This window comes from Pygocentrus nattereri, chromosome 5, assembly GCF_015220715.1.
Source record: "Pygocentrus nattereri isolate fPygNat1 chromosome 5, fPygNat1.pri, whole genome shotgun sequence".
In the NCBI taxonomy this organism is placed as follows: domain Eukaryota; kingdom Metazoa; phylum Chordata; class Actinopteri; order Characiformes; family Serrasalmidae; genus Pygocentrus; species Pygocentrus nattereri.
The window spans coordinates 25,034,071-25,059,471 of NC_051215.1; the positions used below are offsets into that span (position 1 = coordinate 25,034,071).

At 38.8% G+C, this 25,401-nt stretch overlaps 1 protein-coding gene across 1 annotated transcript; it reads left to right on the forward strand.

The window, feature by feature from the left end:
- The first annotated feature begins 2,949 nt into the window (after positions 1-2,949).
- gtpbp2a (GTP binding protein 2a) lies at positions 2,950-25,401 on the forward strand. Its single transcript, XM_037538874.1, has 12 exons — positions 2,950-3,343; positions 5,823-5,849; positions 7,984-8,168; positions 10,248-10,356; positions 10,458-10,655; positions 12,385-12,559; positions 18,040-18,316; positions 18,523-18,658; positions 20,570-20,628; positions 20,856-21,027; positions 21,739-21,903; positions 23,946-25,401. The coding sequence occupies exons 1-12, from the start codon at positions 3,149-3,151 to the stop codon at positions 24,108-24,110; spliced, it is 1,863 nt and encodes a 620-aa protein (XP_037394771.1). The 5' UTR covers positions 2,950-3,148; the 3' UTR covers positions 24,111-25,401.

Here is a 25,401-nt window from a genome sequence, read left to right on the forward strand (position 1 = left end):
TGGGGTTCAATGCCTCGCCTGGGCAAGCATCCCACACTGTACCAATAAGAGTCCTTGGGCAAGACTCCTAACACCACCTTGGCCTACCTGTGTTAAATAACCAAATTGTACGTCGCTCTGGATAAGAGTGCCTGCTGTAAATGTAAATAAAGAGCCACAGCCTGGACAGTTCTGATCTTTGTTTGTAATGTAAGGCGAATTAAACTTATTTCTTTGGTGTAATTCAGAATTCAGTGTATTTCCTGTGTCTACCCTTTAATTTGCCATAAAGGTGAATGAAGAGTTTGGTGAATGTAAAGATTTTGGTGTTGGTGTTTGTTGCTTTCCTATTTTTAATGATGGCTTGAAACCTGATAGAGGCTTTAAAGTCTGACACGCCAGCATGTCAGACACCAACTATTATAAAATATGATATAATCCCAAAGACAGTCATAGTGCAGTTTTCCTATTTCTGTTAAAGTTTCAAAACCATCCGCGCCATCTAGTCAATACAGTCTGACATGCTGGTGTGTCAGACTTTAAAGCCTCTATCAGGTTTGAAGCCATCGTTAAAAATAGGGAAGCAACAAACACCAACACCAAAATCTCTACATTCACCAAACTCTTCATTCGGCTCTTCACAAAAACTCAAAACTGCAAAAGCAGCATGTTTTAAAGTCACTGTGGCTATGGTGCCCTGCGATGAACTGGCGACCTGTCCAGGGTGTATTCTGCCTTCCGCCCGATGACTGCTGGGATAGGCTCCAGCACCTCCTGCGACCCAGAAGCAGAAGCAGCTTAGAAGATACAGCTGCAAGAAAAAGTATGTGAACCCTTTGGGATTACTTGGATTTCTGCATAAATTGGTCATTAAATGTGTTCTCATCTTCATCTAAGTCACAACAATAGACAAACACAGTCTGCTTAAACTAATACCGCACAAAAAATTGTGTTTTCATGTTTTTATTGAACACAGCATGTGACCATTCACAGTGCGGGTGGAAAAGTATGCGACCCTTTGGATTTAATAACCAGTTGACCCTCCTTTGGCAGCAATAACCTCAACCAAGCTGTAGTTGCAGATCAGACCTGCACAGTGGTCAGCAGGAATTTTGTACAATTCAAAACTGTTTCAGTTCCGCAATATTCTTGGGATGTCTGGTATGAATCTTTCTCTTGAGGTCATGCCACAGCATCTCAAATCAGATTGAGGTCAGGACTCTGATGTGGCCACTCCAGAAGGCGTATTTTCTTCTGTTGAAGCCATTCTGTTGTTGATTTACTTCTATGTTTTGGGTCATTGTCCTGTTGCATCACCCATCCTCTGCTGAGCTTCAGTTGGCGGACAGATGGTCTTAAGTTTTCCTGCAAAATGTCTTGATAAACTTGGGGATTCATTTTTCCATTGATGACAACAATCTGTCCAGGCCCTGAGGGACCAAAGCAGCCCCAAACCATGATACCCCCTCCACCATATTTCACAGTTGGGATAAGGTTTTGATGTTGGTGTGCTGTGCCTTTTTTTCTCCACACATAGTGTTGTGTGTTCCTTCCAAACAACTCAATTTTGGTTTCATCTGTCCACAGAATATTTTGCCAGTAGTGCTGTGGAACATCCAGGTGCTCTTTTGCAATCTTCAAACGTGCAGCAATGTTTTTTTTTTTTGGACAGCAGAGGAAAAAGTAGAATACAGGTAAAACGTGGAATATGCAACCTTTAGAGGGCTTACGTGAAGAAGAATCATCTTGACCAGTAATAATCTGATTAGTGATAAAAACGTGATATGAACATTTTTTTAAAACACACTTCAAGACACTCTTGTCTGCATTTTGTGTCACTTTGCATTCACTGATCAACAGTATTTGTGACGAGTGCATCTGGTAGTTGATTGTTGCGTATAACTATACAATATGATGTTATATTTTAAATAAATAAATAAATAATTTATCATTTTAAATATGAAAATGTACAAATGAAATATGTAATGTTGCTATTTTGTTAGATTATTCATTATGTCATGCATTTATTGTGCATTTCACATAATCTGTATTATTCATTATACTCAACTTCATAACTGGAGATATGCATGGAGGGACAATCTACTGAGACCCAGACCTGGGTGTCCTCATATATAGTTACAGTCATAACCAAGTTACAAGCTGCAGTATACACAACATGCTGTTCCACAAGTTTCTTTTTTTTTTTCATTTGCTTACTTCAGCTGGAGGCCTCAAGACAGTGCTAAGAACAAACTTAATAACCATAATAAACCATAATGTATACATGTAGGGAGTACAGTTACCGTAAAGACTAATGCACTTAGTCTTTTCACAGCATTTCTATTTGTTGAATGAAGAACAGTTTTGACAGATGGCCTCATGTCATATACAAGAATCAGGAATAACAAGGCACAGCATTTCTAAATGTACATTTATGGCTATAACATTTTCTAATATTGTTAATACTGTAAATATTATGACCTTTAAAAGTATGTACACCAGGTTAACTTTACATTTTGGGTTAATTGAACCTAAAATAATACGTTGGCAAATGTAAAAATACAATTATTCTTGTGTCAGTCTAATATTGTACGGGCTCAGAGGATTCAGTAGACTCAAAATGCCAAGTTCGCCAGGTTTATTTAATTTTCTCAGTTTAAAAGCTGCACCATTTTCCACTTTATCTTCACAAATATGCTTTTTAAACGAACCAAACATTTTCCACGTGGAGATAAAAGTAAAAATGTGATCAATTACAAAGCTGGTCAAGCCTTTCCCAAACAGTCTTGCATAATCGCGGTCCACAAGCAATGTTGCCGTACAGTTACAACAGAAAAGAATCTAATGAATATTCATAACATCTGCTTGACCTCCATTCGTTTCCTCTGTCCAATGCGATGCTCCGCCTCATGAATATTAAGTAGATGTGACGTAGCGAGCTGCTTCCGCAAACTTGAAAACCAAGCCGAGTTGTTTTGGTTTTTTTAAGCGGGGGGATGTTCCGCTGCTCTTTATTTATGCTTCGCTCCCTCCTTTTTCGTTATTCTTTTGTAGCCTAGGCACGTTAAGCTACACAGAGAGCGAATGATTCCGTTACTATCGTTAAATTAATTTCTGTAATGCTAGTTATTCCCAAGCCAGCAAACTAGTTTGAGGGTGTTGAGCGGTAATGGATTCGCGGGTATCGGAGCTTTTCGGTGCGGGTTCCGCTTTTAAAACAACCTCTCAAGGAGCGGGGTCGGCTTCAAATAACGCTGCTGTGGCGGCCACGAGAAAAACCTTGACCAAAAATGGCAAAAAGGCAAAGAACCGGTCAGCCCGACATCCTAAACCAAGCAATAATCCGCCTTATCTACCTCCGGAGGTGAGCCGAACATCCTTCTCTTCTTACTTCTTCCAACTAGCTAAATTAACGTTAGCTCACATAGTAAGTGTATGCAGGAGTGACAGCATTTTAGTCAAGTCAAGGAAAGTCAAAGTTTATTCCTTTTAACGTTTTTAGTAGGCAGAGGTCGGCTTCCTATTCGCCAGCTTCTTGTTTGAGTTTCCCCGTTCCACCTTAAATAGAGCTGTGGTTCTGTTCTGGCAGCCGAGGATGAGAATGTAACTGCCGTACCGTTTAAGGTAGAACGGAAAATTCGACCAAGAAGCCGGCGAATGACTGCCTTCCTAGGTTAATATTTTACCAACAAAAACCGACTTCTAGGTTTAGATGGGGCTGGCAGGCCAACGCTAGGATTATTTTAACGGATTTATTTGTCCAGCTGTTTTCATTACTAAGCTAACTTAACGCGAGCTCACTAAAGTGCTGGTGAACGTTAACGCTAGCTGCTGACTGTGGCTAACTCAAACGAGCTGGTTTTATGTTTTCGTTAAAACATGAAGGTCATTCGTGTGACCCAACGGGCTAAATGCTGTCTTCGCGATTGAACTTTTCTAAGTTGAGCAGGTAGGTTAACAGTCAGGCTTAAGTGGGACACGTAGACAGCCCTCCTCGGCGCTCAGATTTCACTTTCGACAAGGCAAAGGAGAGAAAACCTGAAAGGGCAACCGGGTCTCATTCTCTGATGATGCCACAGAGACAGACATACTGTACTTCATGTGCTTCACACAGCCCGTCAAGTTTAAAATGAAAGCTAGTAGTAATCAGCAGTTTGTGGGGCTGTTTCTGACAGAGTTAACTTCTTTGATCTGACATAACTTTAGTGTAACAGCTGTGTTTACGATGACGACTCAGACAAGGAATCACTGACCTGCCCATTTAAGCTTGACGAGGCTGTTAGGACATACCTTTAATGTACAGTGTACATACCTGTCTGTATAAGTGGACACTACTGACGCTTCAGAATTCATTTATATATTCAGTACTGTACACAGTATGGCCATATAATCCTAACTGAGTGGGCAATATGAAGATATTTAATCATTTTTGTGATAAATTAATCACAAATATGCTTTTCTGAGCGTATTGAGCACTTCAAGAATGCTGACTGTGCTCACAGAGTGAACATACTCAGGCCTGGTTAATTAGATTGAGTGTATTGCAGTTGGTAACACTGAATAAAATAATTGTAGTTGTAGGTTATTATTAATATATTTGTATATGTGACGCTAGAAGTTCTGTTTCGTCTGTTGCAACTTATTCATTCTCAAAAAAAAAATAAATGTTGTGATGCATATCATGTTTTAAGACTTAATATTTTTGCCACCCTGATGTGAACAGTAAGTGTGCCAGTTTAGCCAGCAGAAGCATTATATGACATTAGGATAAACACAAATAAGCATAACATCATAGTCAGAATTATCTCCATATTTGTCTTGCTTTCAGTTCTCTGCATGATTTGAAAATAACAAATGCCCTTTTACGTTTAGTCAAAATCCCCATAACAATTGGACAAATAAAAATGTCCAAATTATCTTAAAAATAAAATATTCTTACATTAAAGTTGGACAATGTAAGATTTCGTTTTATTATTCATTTATTTTCCCTTGAAAAGAAGGTCTGACTCAATGTTTAGGTCTCAAATGCAAAATCAGCATTGTGCTTAAGATGTGATGATAGCAGTCGGTAAGTCACTCTCAGTCTTGTCTCCGATTATGTTCACTTTAAATTCTCTTTCAATCATCAAATCCATTCACTTGGTGAAGGAATATGAAAGGACAACTCACGTTGCAGTATGTTCTTCCACACGTTATGTGCAATTACACATTTCCACCAGAGAGGTCTCCAAACTTTCAAAACTGATGTAGTGTAGCTTTAACTTATATACTTAAACTTTAATGTTTTTTTTTCTTTTGTTCCATCAGCAGCATGTCTGATTTTATTTAATGTATTGATTAGATAAACTAGGTATTGGTACCTGGTAACTGGGATTTTTGAGCTTTGAAAATAGTTAAGCTATTTATATGTAGAAGCAGTTTATAAATATACATTAGTATTTTTGGGTTATCCATTTTATTCACATGTCACAGAACCAAAATATACTGGCCACTGTCATTGCCAGTGAATTAAGTCATACTTAATGAATGGGGGTATTTTCCAACTTACTTGTATGACTCAAATGAAATGTGTAAACATGTAATTATACATATATACTTGTAACACATTTTCAATAAAATCAAACGTGGCCTAAGGTCTCCTGGCTTATGTTCAGTGGGTGTTCGGGGGTCCTGTCCATTCAGGTCTTTCTCTTCAGATGTTAAAGTCTTTGTATGCTGGATGATGGCCTGTCCAGAGTGTCTGTGATAGGCAGTTTCCTGCTTTGTGCCATTGAAAACTCAGCCACAGTGGCTATTGTCTCAGCACTATTCAATAAGGTCTCTGTACTTTTCTTTTGTTTCAGGTTGAAGAGGGGAACATAGAGTACAAGGTAAGCTTTTAGCACTTAACAACTCTCTTAATGGGTGCCTATGAGCTGTCTTGCTGAAAGCTTCAAAGCTGTCCTCTGTTGTGCATACAGATTTAAAGTTCTTTACTCTGAAGTGCTACAGAAAATTAAGAAACGTATTTATTCTTCTAGATCTTTGAGATTTTGTATTGTTGGAAGTGTTGTATTTTTTTTCCTGGTGATCTAATTTGAATGTACAGGGTGATTCAAAAACATTCATGCGATTTCAAAATGGTTCATTTCACTTGTAAATCATTACAGAGCAATGCAGTAAACTGTAAATGGTTTAAATGATCATAAAGTTTTTTATGTAATTGTACAAGTGCTCAATATGAACGTCCTCCAGCTGTACGGACAACATCGACGCCGTAGTCAAATTAACCCCATACTCGATCAAGCACGTCGGGTGTTGCTGCACTCACGACTCTTTCAATGTTATTTCGGATTCACTCTTATTGAAGTGGAGAACGCAGAATGTTTTCTGCTCAGGGGTCACATCTCCTCTCAGACTGAGGGGAGCCATCAGCAGTCATGAAATGGCAGTGATGAAACTCCATGACCCCTCTTTCAATTGGATTGTGATTGGTTCCTAGACATCTTACAGTTGTAAAAATATAGCGCTTTGAAATCGAATGAATTGTTCTGAATTACCCTGTAGTTTAAGGTTAAAGTGCAATATAAAGTTGCAGTGTAAGATTGGCATAGCAACTGCTGAACTGCTGAACTTAAAGGGCTCATATCCTTTGTTTTTCTTATTTTATTTTTCCCTTAGGTCCACTTGTGACATTGGTGTTGTTATGCATCAAAATGTCATGATTCATTTTCACCTGACTACTTTTCAACCTCTTAAAATTATTCAGAATTAAACAGGCTGTTTTTGGTACTGAAGACTGTTACAAGATAAATGAGCTCTGTTATGTTTGGGTGCTGAAATCGTGCTTTAAACCTCAGTGTAAATGGGCAGTGCTAAACTGCTATAGGCCGAATGTTTGTAAATGAATTCTTGTGATATCACAGAAACAGTGAATTCAAAACAGACTGTTTTTGCAGTGTAATTTCCATATATGGACTATACACTCTCTCAGGAAAAAAAAAGGTATGAAACTGTCACCGGGGCTGTACGCCTCTTGTCACTGGGGTGGTACCCACAAGGGTACATCTCAGTACCTTCAGTTAGGGAACATAATTGTACAAAATCCATTGAAATTATATTTTCTAAGTTGTACTGGCTCCACACACCAACATCTCGTCTCCAGGCTTTTTATTTGATTGTCCTGTTTAAAATATTAGGTTATGAAATGGTATAAATGTTATGTTCCATTGAAAAAACTTATTTGAGGTACAAAATTGGACCTTAAAACCACTGTTGTACCTTTAAGGGAACATTTATATTGTTTGTACCTTGTTGAATGAAAAATGTACCTGCATAGAATATATACCTTTATGTCTAACAGTGTATAGACTGGCTAGTGTATGGTGCCTTTTGAAATGTTGACATTCACACACCTTTATTTAAAAAAAAGCAAGAGAAACTTGTTTTTCTATGACTTGGACCCTTTAAACACACAGCCCAAATTAATATCAAACATGTGATAGGTGTTTGCATACACATTTCTAAGCTGGTGAACATAGAAGCTTATTTGCTTATTTTTGTTGTAGCTATTCTTGCTTGCTAACGAAGACAAGCTGGGCGTTATCATTTCAGTAAGATTCATGCGTTTGTAAGACATGGTTTCATTTCTTTCAAACCATACAGAAACACAGTTGGTCAATTTTATTTTCAGATATTTGTTATAAACATGTAGCAACATGCATTTACACCGTAAACACTGAACAGAAGACGGAAGCCTTTTACACTGTAACTGCAAGGTGTGTAACATGACATTGCCATAAATATTTGTAACCTGATGTCACAGTGGATTGTCAGGGCTGTATTTAGCCCACAGCTGCTCTGCCTTTACATGTAAACAAACACATTCTGTACCTGCACATATGATAATGCTTGTCTCTGTTTAACTATGTATTTTACTTTCAATGACATACATAGGGTTTAAACTTTGCACCACCACAATATGACAAAGCGCATACACTGAACTCCGATTTGGTTTTGTCACAGCTGAAGCTGGTGAACCCCACACAGTATCGCTTCGAGCACCTGGCCACACAGATGAAATGGAGGCTCCAGGAGGGCAGAGGAGAGGCTGTGTACCAGATCGGGGTGGAAGACAACGGGCTGCTGGTTGGCTTGTCTGAAGCTGATATGAGAGCATCGCTCAGAACTCTTCGTCGGATGGCCGAGAAGTATGGCCCTCTTTACTGACTTTCATATTCATGAAATATTTAACACGTACCAACTAGAACATCTACGTCATTTTGTAGATTTATAATTGATATCTTTCTTGGCTGATAAAATCAGTTGCTATTAAAGGGGAATTCCATTAGTCTTTCAAAATTTCTGCATAATTTAGTTGTTGATGTAACAGTCATTTAGTGTTTTGATTGAAAAGGTTCATTGTAAGGAAACTAATCAGCGCTGATTTCTTCACAGTGGTGGTGATAACAGGCATGTGGCCATTTTAATTACTATTCAAACTGACCAGAGAGGCTATACTTGTTTTCTGCATTTTAGAAATCACAACACTGTCCTAAATCTCTCTGCCATGAATAGACTTTAATGAATATGTTTTGGGCAAAATCTCCTCAAAACCATGTAAAGCAATATCACAGGCATCAGGCAGTGGGTCCATAACCATTTAATGTAATAACGGTGATAATGGTGAAAATTCCCTTTTAAGGTTGCACAGATTAATTAGTGTTAATGATGATCCTTTTCAGATATTTTCTCAAAGTTTCTTTGTCTGTATTATAATAAACAAAGCATCTTCTAATGAGAGAGAGAAGCAGCTCACATGTGAAGATTTCCATGGTCTCATTTTTCCATATATCATACATTACATAGCTAAGTTTGCTGTCTGTAGCTGCTCACCATTTATTACAGTATTACTGTAATACCCATCCCAAAACCAGAGAACTAGCTGTATGTCTGGAGAATTGAAGTTTATTTCTTGGACCGAGGTACCAGACGACCAGCCAGGCCGTAAAACGATGAACTGACGCAGTTTTATAGCTGGGCTGATGTCATGATTAGGCCCAGCCTATATATGACAAGTGGCAGGTCTGACAGATATGACCATGTAGGGAAAAACAAAAATATGCAGAACAGAATGTTCTAAATACAGTCACAGCACAGGCACACACAATACTGAAAATAATAATGTGTAACATAGCACTAAACACATTATGCCAGGCACACACTGTGTGATTTTAGAAGTCTTTGCTGACAGCTCACATGTTTGAATTGCACATCATGTATGGCCAAAGCCTGTGATTTATGTGCTCACACTGTACGAAAATACTCAGTCAGAGTGACATGACGCAACATGAGTGCTCATACTGCACGTGAAACGAAGCCCCTACAGATGCCCTGTCTACAATAAAGCTGTTTCAGCCATGTGTGCACAGTTCTGTACTGGACAAACAGTGCACTATTTTGGTGTAGAAGATGGATTCAGCTAATTGACAAACCGCTACAATAGCCTTGATTACTTGTGCTACACTATGCACTAAAGCTGAAGAACAGGCAGGCTACAAACAGGTGTATGAAGACAAACACTGCATTTATTTATACCTCACAACTCAGCTCAGTCAAACAGAGCAAAATCATCATATACAGATTCAGGTGGCGCAAATGTGGACTTGCCTCCATGTAGGAGTATTGGTTGTGTGTGTGGTTTGTGAGGCTGCTCAGACTGCTCAAAGGCAAGCAGCCAAAATTTTTGACATGTGACGCATTTTCCCTCTTACACTGCAAACGGCAGCCAATAAAGCTGAAATACAGCTCCATCACGAAATTCGGTCGGCTCTGACCAAATCGGGCTTAAAAATGGGCTGAAATTGCACAGTACATCTTTCTTTACACAGCAATAGATTCCTTCAAGACAAAGGGTAAAACGACCAAAAGCTCCAGATATAACCTTTAGCACAAAAACATTGATGACAGAGAACTGATAAAAATGCTGAAGCTCCACACTTTTAAAACCTTTTGTGTGTTTATTTTACAATTGAGAAGCGACAGTCACAGGTTAGTAGAGTGCTCTTTAACTAAAGCTATTGGAGTCTGGTTTAGTCCCCTTCCTATAAACAAATATTATCTGGTATTATCTTTTATCAGAGTTTTAGATCCTGAAAATCAATGTTGAATTATGGATGAAATGGTACAAAGTTTGAATAATAATAATTACATGTAATTAAAGCATGTAGATGTCTGTGTAAATGGTGTGGCCCCAAGTTTATTTAATCCCCTTTTTGTGACTGTCTCAGGGTCGGTGCTGACATCACAGTCCTCAGAGAGAGGGAGGTGGATTATGAGTCTGAGGAGCCACGAAAAATCGCAGAGGTCCTTGTAAGGAAAGTGCCAGATGACCAGCAGGTGAGTATCCTTGTTAACATTTAGATTAACCCAAATTAGAGGCCTTCGTATGTTTTGCACAGTGCTGAGCCTGCTGACACTTTGTATGGTTGTGCCTATAGTTCCTGGATCTGCGGGTAGCAGTACTGGGTAACGTGGACTCGGGGAAGTCCACCCTGCTAGGTGTGCTTACGCAAGGGGAGCTGGATAATGGCAGGGGCAGAGCACGGCTCAACCTTTTCCGACACCTCCACGAGATCCAGACAGGAAGAACCTCCAGTATCAGCTTTGAAATCCTGGGCTTCGATAGCAAAGGAGAGGTGAGAGATCATTAGATTACACTGTGAATTGTATGATACAGGAATAATCTCTGAAGATTAAGATTTATTTAATCACAGACAGTATTTTCCCCGAATTTGGTAAAAGCAGAAAAAAACACCCACAGTAGAAGCCAGTGGGAAGGTGTTTCAGCACCTGCACACTGGTTTCTATTGCAAGCATGTTTTGAGTAAGTACACTCTTAAAAAAGATGATTCTTCAGGGGTTCTTTAGTAAACACAATATACATACAACTGTGAACACTCAAAAACCCTTTGCATGATTTAAGAGTTCTTTGCATCATGAAAGGGTTCTTCAGATCGATGAAGAATGTGCTGTAAAGTTCTATAAAGAACCTTTTGAAAAGGGTGCTATATATCTTAAAAGGATTATATTGTTATATCAAGCTTGTTATGGTGGAAGAACCCCTTTTGTTGCTACATAGATCCCTCTTGAAGAACCATTTCATGATGCAAAGAACCCTTTGTTCATGCAAATGTTTCTTTGAGTGTTGACAGTTTTATTTATATTGCCTTTGCTAAAGAACCCTTGAAGAACCATCTTTTTAAGGATATATTTACTCAAAACACACTTCCTATCACTACCACTGTGAGTGGTTCTAGGGTTATAGAACCATCGTCTTTACTAAAGAACCATTGAAGGAACCATATTTAAGAGTGTAGGATTTATGTTCTTTTCTAATGAGCAGGTATCAGGTCTGTAATAATTGTCGAATAGGTTTAAAAAAAGGTTACATTTGTTTTATTGAGTTTCTCTTTTGCAGTTATAGCAAGACACTAGTATTCCCATATGAGCATAATTTAGCTTTTAAACGTCTTTGGAGGTCTGGTATCCTATTTATGCCACATTTGTTGTACCTGACAGATTAGATTGTTCTGTAAATCTACTGTTAATCTATACGGCTTGAATGCAATCTGTGCTGCAGGTGGATATCATGCCTACAAAAAGCCACCTATATTATATGTACATTTTAGGACTTCCTCACACCACAGTGTCAAGTTTCACACATCGGACCAAACACTGTCATGTTGTCATGTCTCAGATCTCGTACTGTCAGGCTTAGCTAAGAATCTACAAGTACAACAGCACTGAATGGTAACGTTTGTGTAAAATTCCTAGTTCTGTTCTTTCTTGCTAGATTAATTACAGTTTTGTGGCCTAATTAAAGATGACAGTAAATTATGACAACAACTTTTACTCATCTGCTGTTATATTCTTTTATATGACAAAGATTAAACCTCAACTTGCAATGTTTTACTCCTGTGTCCACTTCAGAGTTAGGCACCATAGTCAATAACTAATGTTATTGTTCTTGTCATTATTGTTATTATAATTATATTTAAAATTCTTATCAGTAGTAATGTCTATATAAGTATACCTGTTGATGTTTTGGGCGCAGAAAATGCTTCTTGTCAAATCATAACAGCCTGGTTAAACCACATTTACCTGTGGTTATTTTCCCTGCAGTTATCCAAATAAGATAAGCACAGCACAGGACTCTGTGCTTTATATCACATTTATAGTTGCATTAAGCAATGCAGGTTCTTCCTCACAGCTTTATTTCCAAGCCAGGAAGAGCTTTGTTCTTGGTAAAGTAAAGCATTAATTGCCAGTATCACTTAAGAGGAAGTCGTTTTTGCTTATTTGTTGTTTTGTTTATGTTTTGTTTTTTATGGCTTTTGGTGAACGACTGTATTTTTCTGCCCACAGGTGGTGAATTACAGTGATTCCCGGACAGCAGAGGAAATCTGTGAGAGTGCCTCAAAAATGATCACCTTCATCGACCTGGCCGGCCACCACAAATATCTGAAGACTACCATCTTTGGCCTTACCAGCTATTGCCCTGACTTTGCCATGCTAGTAGTCAGCGCAAACACAGGCATAGGTAAGTCTTTATATATTTATATATAAATAAATATATATAAATGCAAGTCAGATTGCCCCAGATCTACATTTTCCATGTGTCCGAGGTTTGTTAAAAAGATGGTAGTCTAAACTACAGGCACTCTGACCTGACTACAGATAAGCCAGTGTCAAGGTGCCTCAGCCAGCGGAGCGCGTTCTGATAAATGTCAGATAGCAGGGCAAAGTCGCACAGACTGGCCTCATTATATTTATGTGCACTTCAGCCTTCGTAGGACTTCTCAAACAACCTGTAGAGCTTATGTAATGAGGAATATCACATGTTACTGTTGGCCTCATTTCTTATGTCTACCACTACCCTAAAATAATCTGGACGGCCCTGGTGAGTGTCATAGGTTGGGGCCCAGGCGGTCTGAGGTGGGTGGATTGTAATCTAAACCCTGCCAGACTAGTGCTGGCTCTACACACCCAAAGATAATACAAATTGAGAGCCTGGGAGAAGGATGACCCACGAATGCTGAGATGCCATAATATAAACCAGACCTGTTTGAATATCAGCATATTAGTCATCAGATGCATGATCATAAATGCTTGTCGTAATGACCAACTTATTCTCAGATTCAGCCTCGAAAGGTCATTTAAAAATTGCTGCTGTCAACATAGCAACAAGTGTAAACATGCGCTTTTAAAAGAAGATTTTAATTTATGAATTTATTTAATTAAATGATTTATTTTTACTGCAGGCATTTTTCCAGTTTTATACAGTCATGCAAATAAAATCGTGCCTGATTAGATTGTTTACGGGATTTTTTTTTCTTCTTTTTTTCTTTATTGAGGAATAAAAGCAAAACAGACATATCTAGCAGTTCCACACATTCAAAAGCTTCCTCTTTTTTTTCCTTTGCTTATTTTCCACAAAAAGATGTACACACACACACACAAAAAAAAAGGACAATAACTACAAATTGGGTAAGTTTACTGGATTTTTTAAGTGAAAAATGGAATATGCGGTATTAATTGTGCCATAACTTTTGCACAGGCCACCTTTTATATTTTAGTTTTTTGCCATTATGTTAAATTCAGCAAATAAGCAGTAATTGTGCTTTTTCTTTTGTTTGTTTTTTTTTTTGTTTTTTATTTTTAGCGCTTTTTACAACGGATGTTGTCACAAAGCAGCTTCACAGAATTCCAGTAAAGACAAAGTTTTAACATGAATATAAAACCCCCCAGGTGAGGAAGCCAGGGGCGACAGTGACGAGGAAAAACTCCCTCAGAGCTGAGGAAGAAACCTTGGGAAGAACCAAGGCTCAGGGGGGCCATCCTCCTCTGGTCAAACTACCTACAAAGTGATTATACTACTAATATTAATAGTAATAGTAGTAGTATTAGTAGTAATAATAGCTAGGAGTCTATGAAAACTTCAATGTAATTTTCCAGGTAGCTAGTTCAAGGCAGGTGGCGGTAGCTGGGGCGTGGGCAGCTGGTGTGAAGTTGGTAGCAGGAGAGCTCGACAATCAGTCGTCCTTCGGTGTCCAGCCGGGCACATGGGCGGCCGTATACTCGGAAAAAAGGCATGGGGGAAAAAAAAATCATGTAATTTTGCCAGGGGTCCCCAAATGTACACATGATTGAAAAAAGTGAACACGTCCTCTACAGAGACACATTTCTGCACATTTTAATGTACAACTACTGTTTATTTGCTGATTTTAACATATTAGAGAAAAAAATGTAAAATGTGGCAAATGTTATGGTAAATTTAATGATGTATTTTTATTTTATTTTAAATATTTTAAACTTAAATAATAAACAGAAATTGTGTCCTGCAGTTTACAGAAAAATGTCATGTACTAAAGTGTGTTCTCTGTAGAAAATGTGCTTATTTTCAGTTAGAAAATCAACAAAACATGTCATTTGACCAGAGGCATCCAAACTTTTGCATACCACTGTACATGTGGAGTTTTCCACCATTTGTGAAAGCGGTCCGTCAAGGTCACTGGAGAGTTGGGGCCAAATTTAAGCAGACATTACAATTGGAATGCTGCTTATTTAATCACTATTCACTTTTATAGTGTTTATTATTATTATTATTATTATTATTATTATTATTATTATTATTACAAAATTAATAATAGTACTATAAAGATTAGTGTTCTGGTCATTTCCCACATTTAAAGTTCTGTGTTTACTGTGTGCTCAGGGTACACAGACTGACACTTTAGGTCAGTTAGTGTTACTGTAACAGGAGAGGTTATTTAGGCAAGTGGGTCAGTCGCAAGAGTCTAAAGGAGAACCTGCTCAGCCTAGCGCATGGAACCTGACGCTGGAATGTCATGTTATGCATTATGCAACAGAGAAATGAGCTGTTGCTATGTGGCGTCTGAAGCTCAGCCCTGCCCACATTAAGAGGAAGAAGTCACCACTTTGCTCTCTCGCACACAACCCTTAAAAAGCACTGATGCATTCCTCCGTTTATCAGTCTTTAACTTCAGTGTACAGACTTTGTGGCAGATGTTGGTGCACTAGTACGCAGGCATGCTCCTCTTGAGGCCTGACCTGTTCCTGCAGAAGCGTATCACACCAAGTTAGGGCTATGTGATATAGACAAAGTATCACATTGCACTGGTTTTACTCAAAGTTAATATTGCTGTATTTTGCTTTATATTAAATAAACATTGAACATAAGGTTAGACTGCATTAGTTAGACATTTAACAAGGTTGAGTTGAAATGGGAGCCAGAGGAACTGGCTGGAAAACATTGTGATGACTATTAAAGGGCCCATATGTTGGAAACCCCGTTTTTCCTTTTTGTAGTAAGAGTTTAATGTAGCTTGTAAATGTTGTTAACACACTAAAACATCTTGTTCCATATATTAAGCTGCAAAAACATCTCATTTCATGTTCATTGTTTTTGTGAGATCATTAAAAGTAACTGATTTACATATATCCATCTATTCAGCCTATGGCAGTGTAGCCCAGCACATTCACGCTAAAGATATAAAGAGATCAGTATTAAAAGGCCTTTGTCCTACAGTTATCTCTGTCCTGTAGTTATATTCTCCTGATGGTCACTCATAATATTAGTGTGGGTTTATGTACCAAACATAGTCATATATTATGCTTTTCCAGTTTTTCCCCTTTCCTTTAGTATCTTATGTAGCTTTTTGTGCATGTAAACAGTCTGTGAAGTCACAAAGCCCAAAGTACATGCATAACTCTCTCCCACAGAAACCACTTTTCCTTTGTTACAAGATGATGCAGTCTCATTACACAGTCCTTACTGCCTGCCTACTGGCAAGCTTAGCCAGCCCTCACACAAGAGCTGGAAAGTAGAAACTTCCCACTCTGAAATGTGCTGCTCCACTCTCGCTTGCGAAGGTGGATCAGGACTGGCAACTTCTTCTACCTGACTTTCAGGATGGGACTGATTGCTCACATTAAGCATTGCTGCAACTGCTTTAGTTTTATAGTATTTGTTTGTTATTTCATTTCTTTCTGTTGATGTAATGCTTTTTCAGTGACTGTACTGAAGCGCTTATTAAGCATTCAAACCAAAATACACCCCAAGTCAGACGCAGCTGACCTACAGCACAGATCTTTGAATCTGGACCCAACTGTGTTCGGGCAAAGTTCTGACCAAATCTGACTCTATCCCAACAGACATTAATGTTCTACAGTTTTTTTTTCTTCATAATCCAACATTTATTGTAACGGTTATTGTAATTATTATAATATATGTTTGCAGAAGCTTTTATTGAGGGTCTTTAATTAGGACGCATCATTGGACAATACAATTCACTGAGCAGATATAATTGCGGACATAAAACAGAATTTTGCCTCTAGGTGGACTAGATAATGGATGCCGTGCTGTACTGAAGCTGAGCTTGTTTAGCCCAGCAGTCTGCATGAGGCTTTTTATATGTTAATTCGACTTTCAGTTTCAGTTTGTTATTCTTCAGTCTTTTCTGGCATAGTTTGATGTGACTTGAGGGAAAGAAGAGTCTCAGGAGATCCACTAAGTAACGGGAAGCTCCACACCATGTTAAATAAATGCTATTTACTCCATTTTAATGTTTTATTCATATTTTAGACAGTTCATCCACATTATTAGTATACATCATTAGCCATTGCTAGTGTAGTCTACATTTCCTTTTTTCTGTGATCAACTTTTTATTGCATTTTTCATCATATTTTACAACAAGGTTGGTGTACATTTTAGGAATACACGCAAATCAGAAATAAAGCAAAGACAATAAATAAACAACTAAACAAAGTCACGCAACACGCAACTAAAGTCTACGTTTTTTTTCTTGATGTCTTCTTGTTAGTGATTGTGGACATGTGTTTATAACTTGTACTGGCCTTCCAGTGTGCATGCCCTTAATACAGCAAAACATCTCTACGAGTGCCTGCCTACAAACATCTCTGTCAACAGATAAAAATCATATCTAGTTTCTCAAAAGCACCAAGATAGAACATAATTGTTCCAGCTGATTTGATCACAGTTTTGGTGTCTCATGGACTATGTAGTAGCTTCAAGTGTGAGATACCGGTTACTGAAATGTTTTGCAATGTGAACCTTGCAGAGACCAGAAGATGCAATGTCCTAAGAGGTTTAGAAGTCAAAGCTTAAAATACACACACGCGACACATGTTCTGCAGTTTCCACCACAACATGCATAAACTAATTGAAACATTTACTGCTGTCTCTGTTGGAGGGACTTTCTCTGTGTTAGAGAGCATTTGACTTCTGTCAGAATGTACAAACTCCCACATACAGCAGTGATGCACCAGTTCAATTCACTGAATCTACATTACTCTAAATAATTATTAAATGGATTAGGTATTGGCCGGATGTGACTATGCCATGAAAAAGTTTTGGGCACCTAAGAAAATTTTCATTAAAAAGCTGCTCATCTGGGCAGTAAGTGTTTATTTGCTCAAAAAAAAAAACACTAATATTCAAATAAATGCACTTCATGTCAATACAGGAATTGGTGATTTTACGTACATCATTGTTTGTTTAACCTTAACATTTCCAAACTTCTCCTCTTGGCAGCCCAGTACTGTAGTTATTATACAGTATCTTTCTTTGGTTAATCTAAGCTCTATTAAGTAAATCATGTGTACTAAAATTAAAAATAAACAAACCTTTGTAAAGGCTACAGGCGTCTCAAATACATCTTGATTGTAGCTCGCACATCAACTACCCTTTTTAAAAGTAAGACATGCTTGTTACTTTTTACTGCGTTAATGTTTTATTTGTGTGTACTCTAGTGACTTATGTTATTTTTACTGCTAATTATTGTGTTTTTTGATAACATTTACTGAAAGTTGCGGAATCTGCAGATTTGTACGAAGACCTTGTTGCATTGTTTTACAGATGTACTCAGACTCAGCATAGTCCCTCAAAACAACAACAACTGATGTTGTATTACTTCTCACAGTTCAGTCTCTGGGATATAAGAAGTCTTATCTGATGACTCTCTCTCCTCTGCTTTTCAGTGGGCACTACACGGGAGCACCTGGGTTTGGCCATGGCTCTGAAGGTTCCCATTTTCATCGTGGTCAGCAAGGTGGACCTGTGCACCAAAGCTATGGTGGAGCGCACCGTCCGACAGCTGGAACGCATCCTCAAGCAGCCGGGCTGCAACAAGGTTCCCCTGGTGGTGTCCAGCACGGACGACGCTGTCACCGCTGCCCAGCAGTTTGCCCAGTCGCCCAGGTACCTCACAGCTCTTAAAACTACCTCAAAGCCTCCTGTCAACAACAATAAACCCAGGTTAGCCATGCGACCACCAGACGTGCTTTGATTGGGGCTTGCTGAATTGGTTTAACCATTGCATGCCATGGCTGGTAACAAGTTTCTAGCTGTAATAAAACTAAACCTAAATTTAACTTCGCTGTGGATGTCAGTGCAATGTTCCGTATGGTTCATTGCCCTGTCTCATCTCTTTTTTTCCTTCTGTCATTTTTTGGTCTGCTTAGCATCACACCGATCTTCACGTTATCCAGCGTATCCGGGGAGAACCTGGACCTGCTAAAGGTTTTCTTCAACATCCTGCCTCCCCTCAGCAATAGCAAAGAGCAGGAGGAGCTCATGCAGCAGCTCACCGAGTTCCAGGTTAATAACAAACAAAGCAGTCAAACCTACACTTGCAAATCAAATACTGTTCATGAAATTGTCATCATTTAATATTTTACTCCATTTGAAAAATAAGCTTGCTGATAAAGAATATTATTTTAACATTTACAAAGTTTTTACATTAAAGGGGAATTCCACCAGTTTTTTTTCTGAATTTCTGCATAATTCAAAGGCTGAAATGTAAACAGTCATTCAGAGAGATTTGATGTGAAATGGATCATTGACGAGAAACTTGTAGAGGAACTAGAATGCTAATATAGTCTTGTTTATTTGCTATGCAAAATGAGCGGCAATTCTACAACCCCAATTCCAATGAAGTTGGGACGTTGTGTAAAACAAATAAAAACAGAATACGATGATTTGCAAATCCTTTTCAACCTATATTCAATTGAACACACTACAAAGACAAGATATTTCATGTTCAAACAGATAAACTTTATTGTTTATTGTCACTAATTTTGAATTTGATGCCTGCAACACGTTCCAAAGAAGTTGGGATGGGGCATGTTTACCACTGTGTTACATCACCTTTCCTTTTAACAACACTCAATAAGTGTTTGGGAACTGAGGACACTAATTGTTGAAGCTTTGTAGGTGGAATTCTTTCCCATTCTTGCTTGATGTACAACTTAAGTTCCTTAACAGTCCGGGGTCTCCGTTGTCGTATTTTGCGCTTCATAATGCGCCACACATTTTCAACGGGAGACAGGTCTGGACTGCAGGCAGGCCAGTCTAGTACCCGCACTCTTTTACTATGAAGCCACGCTGTTGTAACACATGCAGAATGTGGCTTGGCATTGTCTTGCTGAAATAAGCAGGGACGTCCCTGAAAAAGACGTTGCTTGGATGGCAGCATATGTTGCTCCAAAACCTGTATGTACCTTTCAGCATTAATGGTGCCTTCACAGATGTGTAAGTTACCCATGCCATGGGCATTAACACACCCCCATACCATCAGAGATGCTGGCTTTTGAACTTTGCACTGATAACAATCCGAACAGTCCTTTTCCTCTTTGGCCTGGAGGACACGACGTCCATGATTTCCAAAACCAATTTGAAATGTGGACTCGTCAGACAACAGGACACTTTTCCACTTTGTCCATCTCAGATGAGCTCAGGCCCAGAGAAGCCGCCAGCGTTTCAGGGTGTTGTTGATATATGGCTTTCGCTTTGCATGGCAGAGTTTTAACTTGCACTTGTAGATGGAGCGACAAACTGTGTTCACTGACGATGGTTTTCTGAAGTGTTCCTGAGCCCATGTGATAATATCCATTACAGAATGATGATGGTTTTTAATGCAGTGCCGCCTGAGGGATCAAAGGTCACGGGCATTCAATGTTGGATCTGAACATTAAACATCTTGTCTTTGTAGTGTATTCAATTGAATGTAGGTTGAAAAGGATTTGCAAATCATCATATTCTGTTTTTATTTATGTTTTACACAACGTCCCATCTTCATTGGAATTGGGGTTGTACATGTGTCTTGTGAGTTTTTAATGTTGATAATTGGTAGAATAGTGGTAAATTTGAAAAACATTTTTGAGAATGTTTTGCCCTATAGTGCCCTACAGATGGATTTATCAAATATGTATGCCTAAACATTCTTGTAAAATTATTGTAAAACTGTTTCTGAGGCATTGGGCAGCATATTCATAACAATTTCCATATAATAAGATTTTGCGACAGAGGCGTTAAACTCTTCAGACATCAGGTTCCTATCATGGCCGCAGTGAATAAATCAATGTGAGTTGATATGTTTCTGTAGAAGGGAGCATCAAACCACTCTGAATGACTCTGTTTAAAGCTATTGAATTACGCAAAAATATTTAAATGGTGGAATTTCTCTTTAAAAGGCACTAGACCCTTCTGACAAACCCATTGGTTCTATAGGTTGATGAGATTTACACGGTGCCTGATGTCGGGACAGTGGTTGGTGGAACTCTTTACAGGTATCACACTCACAGTCATGTAAGAGCTGCTTTTCGAATATACAGATGTCCAAATTCAACTTGCTTGTTTACTTAATTGAGATTTTGAAAAAGATATTTTAATAAAATTGTGAAATACATTGTGTACTTATTATGGCATAACTGTGTAATTGTTCATTTTTTTTTTGTTTGAGCAGGTTAAGTTTCTGTTGTTTAGTGTCCTCATTTGCTTTGCTGTCTGTGCACAGTGGAATCTGCCGGGAGGGTGAGCAGCTGGTGGTCGGCCCCACAGATGACGGTCAGTTCCGGGAGCTGACAGTTTGTAGTATCCAGAGAAACCGCTCTGCGTGCCGGGTGCTCAGAGCAGGACAGGCAGCTACTCTGGCACTGGGTGATTTCGACCGCTCATTATTACGAAAGGTGCGTGTGAGTTCCCACATCTTGAAAACCTAGAAATTTAGAGACTAGTTTAACAGTCGTGCAAACACCTGAAAATTAAGTAAAATAAAAACTTTTTTAAAATTGTATGCATGTATGTGTGTGTGTGTGTGTGTGTGTGTGTGTGTGTGTGTGTGTGTGTATATATATATATATATATATATATATATATATATATATATATATATATATATATATATATATATATATATATATATAATGTATGTGTATATATACATATATGTATATATATACATATATATATATATATATATATATATATATATATATATATATAATGTATGTATGTGTATATATATATATATATATATATATATATATATATATTTATATATATAATGTGTGTGTATATATATAATGTGTGTGTGTGTGTGTGTATGTGTGTATACATATATATGTGTGTATGTGTGTGTGTGTGTGTGTGTGTGTGTGTGTGTGTGTGTGTGTGTGGTATCAACTGCATAGATATATTTAATAGATTTTAATTTAATTTATATTTTATCATTAAAGGATCGTTAAGGGCTGCTTTATTGACTTTAATGTTAAGGATGTTAACACATGCAAGTCATTCTAATATGTCCTGTGATAAACATCCATCCATCCATCCATGAACAGTATGGATGGCTGCTTTTTGAAGCTCATGGGTGTTTTGCCTTTGGCTTTGGGCTGCAGGGCATGGTGATGGTGAGCCCAGAGATGAACCCCACGATCTGTTGGCTGTTTGAGGCTGAGATTGTCCTGCTCTTCCATGCCAAAACTTTTCACAAGGGCTTCCAGGTGACTGTGCACGTGGGTAATGTGAGACAGACTGCTACAGTGGAGGCTCTACAGGGGAAGGTGAGTGCTTGATTGTGCCGTTGACCAGTTCTGCAGCTAACGATTATTAGAAATAATCTATTCTAATCTATTGACTGTTAGTCAATTAATTGACTAATCAGACCGTTCGGTTATTATTTCCTCTTCCTTTGCCCTGTCACAGCACCAACATTCATTAAAAAGCCCAGTCCCAAAAGGCGATCAGAGATTCACAGTATCCTGTACTGAATTCCAGCTGGCCGTTACACTATGGCTAAAAGCAGATTTCCCCAGTTTAGTAAAAACTCTCTGCACCTGAAGGGTGATCCTGTCAAAGGAACAAGTCTGATCGTTTGCGTTTTTTGTTAATGTTTACATCAGAAGACATGTCACTGGGTGTGTTTACATGCACTCAATAATCTGATCATAATCAGATTTCTGCAGATATCTGATTATTTAAATGATCATGTAAACAGCACAGTCTGATTTCTTAGACCTGAATAAGGTCTCAAAATCTGATTAAGAAATCTGATAGAGTTAGATTTTAGCTCGGTAATCAGATTTCTCAGTGCATGTGAACTCTTATTCTGATTTCTTTCGGATTTCTCAGTCTGTACATGCATGAAAACAGACTGCGGCACCTGGAATAAGCAAGCAGCGCTGCCACGAGATGCAGCAAAACACTTTTGGAGCGACGCTGAAACCAATGACATACTTGACAAAATGAAGGTTGTAAAGATTCTTGATCTTCTAGATGATTTATGTTCATAGTTTCAGGTAAAGTGGTTGCAATGTTTAAAAAAAAAAAAAAAAGCCAAGGCATGAAATTAGAGTTTTACATCACATTTATGTCACATCCTCTTTTCTGAGTTTATTGGCTGGTTGCAAAGCAGAAATTCGATTTCTGTCTGACAAATGTAGACCTGGAGATTTTTTTGCAGTTATCAGATTATTATATATAGCTCCTTTTAAGATTGTCTTTTGTTTTTGCCTCAGTACTGTTGGGAATAGAAATGTATTGCTGTTTAGAACAGAATGTTCACCAGAGGCTAAAATAAGGGTGCAAGGGGCACTCATGTGCGCTGCTTTGAACACCAAAATGACACATGGGACACTCTACAGTCTTGCATGTGCAAATGAGGAGTTCAGGACGGCAGATGCTACATTTGGGCAGGGCTGAAGCCGTATCTCAAGGCCAAGGATGCAGCCAGGGCCAGCTGTGTTTCTCAGTTGTTTTGTCATGAAAGCTGTCCAGTTTCGTATTACCATTTTGAATGCGATCAAGAATTGCGTGCTTCATTTGTGAGAAATCACTGTGAATTCAAGAGCTTCAGTCACTTAAAATCCTCCTTTATGCGCAGCACAAAACCCTTAAACAAGAACAGCGGAAACAGCCACGACCAGAGTGGTGCTGCGACAGCAGACTTAGTAATGACATGCAAAATTTTATTTATTGTTTTGAACATAAGTTTAAACGTTTTGTCTTGCTTATATCAACAAGCCCTGTTGGTATAGCCTGCTCAGGCTGTTTCAAATGTGCCCGAGTGAAGACTGATCATTAGCCTTTGGATAGCAGTGCTAGCAGGGTCTCTCCTGCCTCATCTGCAGCCTTCGCTTTGAGACACGCCTCTTAAGGTGCAATGAAACAACAGGAGCCAAATTGCCCCCGACACTTCTTTTAGTGGATTACAATCTGTCAGAATGATGGTTTGCATCATATATAAGCATTATGGAGGACTTTTTCCCCGTAATTGACGTGTCGATAGCTAATCATTTCAGTCCTACTTAAGTCCATACACGACGTTCTGAACCAGGAGGATTTTTAGCTCCTTTTGTGTTGTCACTCAAGTCTCTCTCTCTCTCTCTCTCTCTCTCTCTCCCTCTCTCCCTCTCTCCCTCTCTCCCTCTCTCCCTCTCTCTCTCTCTCTCTCTCTCTCTCTCTCTCTCTCTCTCTCTCTCTCTCTCTCTCTCTCTCTCTCTCTCTCCCTCCCTCTCTCCCTCTCTCTCTCTCTCTCTCTCTCCCTCTCTCTCTCTGCATCTATCTATCTATCTGCCCCCCCCTTATCTCTCTCCCCCTCTCTCAGGACGAGCTGCGCACTGGTGAGAAAGCAGTCGTACGATTCAAGTTCATCAAGCACCCAGAATACCTCAAAGTGGGTGCCAAGCTGCTCTTCAGGCACGGCGTAACCAAAGGCATCGGACAGGTCACCAAACTGCAGCCTTTGTCCCAATATCAGCACCACTCCTAGACTCAGTCTCTCTCTCTCAGCTCAGAGGACGCAGAATACAGCAATCCTCCAGTCACTGTCAGATTCCTCTTTCCCACCTCCCTCCCCAAAACACTCTTCTTTTAATCTTTTTTCTCCCCTTCACCAAAGCCTTGCCTCCACCAACCTCCAGCCTTTTAAAAAAAACTGTTTCATTTGAAACAATCGTCTGGTTTACAGGCTTTTTATTTTGTAGTTTTGCAGTAGGGTCTGGAGAAGAGTTTCTCATGTTTAAGTGTAAACACACTGGTTACCATGTAGACACATGTTTTGGTGTCTTTCTAAGTGAGAGTGATCTATGTTGGTGTTTCTTAAATGAGATGTCCAACTAGAGGTTAGTCCAAACCAGCAGTAAAGATGTCCAGGCAGCTGGAACTAAATCCTGGGGAGGAATTTTACTTTCAGGGCCTGAATTTACTGAATCCATCCCAGCAGTTAATTTGACTAACAATGAAGAAGAGTTAAGAATTTTATGCTAACTTGCGTTGTTAGCCCTGTTAGCAAATGTTTGGTTCCCCTTTAGTGACTCCTGATGAACCGCTCATGCAAAATACTACAGCAAATAAGGGCGAGTGAGATTCTGAACATTTGTTAAAAGGCATTAATTAGGAAATTTGCGCCCAGCAGATGACTTGACGATCTTGAGATGTATCACATTATGACGAAACAAATAGACAAGAATGGCAAGACGTTCCTCCAAATGAATGTTTACAAGTTAACAAGACAGAAGTGTAACGTGTTGAGCCTTTCCACGGCAGCTACAGTGGTGGCAGATTCGTCATCATGCATCAACCAACTCTGTCAAACTAAATGGTAGCACTGTTAGCCTAAACCCTGAACCTAACAGCAGTCTCTGTGTTAAATGTCTAGCTGACAGCTTGGAAATGTCTTCTGTGATTTCTAAAGAGGCACTGTAATATTGTGGCAGCCTTAGAATGTTTAAGCTAATCTTTATTTGGCATGTGTATTGGGTGATCAATGAAACCAGAGACTAATTTCTGTGGTAATTAAAAGTTTTGAAAACTTAGATGCATTTATTATGGATGCATTTGGGCAGCTGCTTCAGTTCCTGCCTATTGACTTCTATTATAGGTCTCAAGAGAATGGATTTTCTCTTGTTTTCCTAAGTGCAGCCAAACCTGACGAAGTTATTGTGGTAATCGAAAGCTAAATGCACATGGTAGATGGATATTAGGTTAAATTTCGAAGGGGAATTCCACTGATTTAAAAAAAAAAAAAGTATAAAGGTAAACACACTCACTCAGAGGGGTTT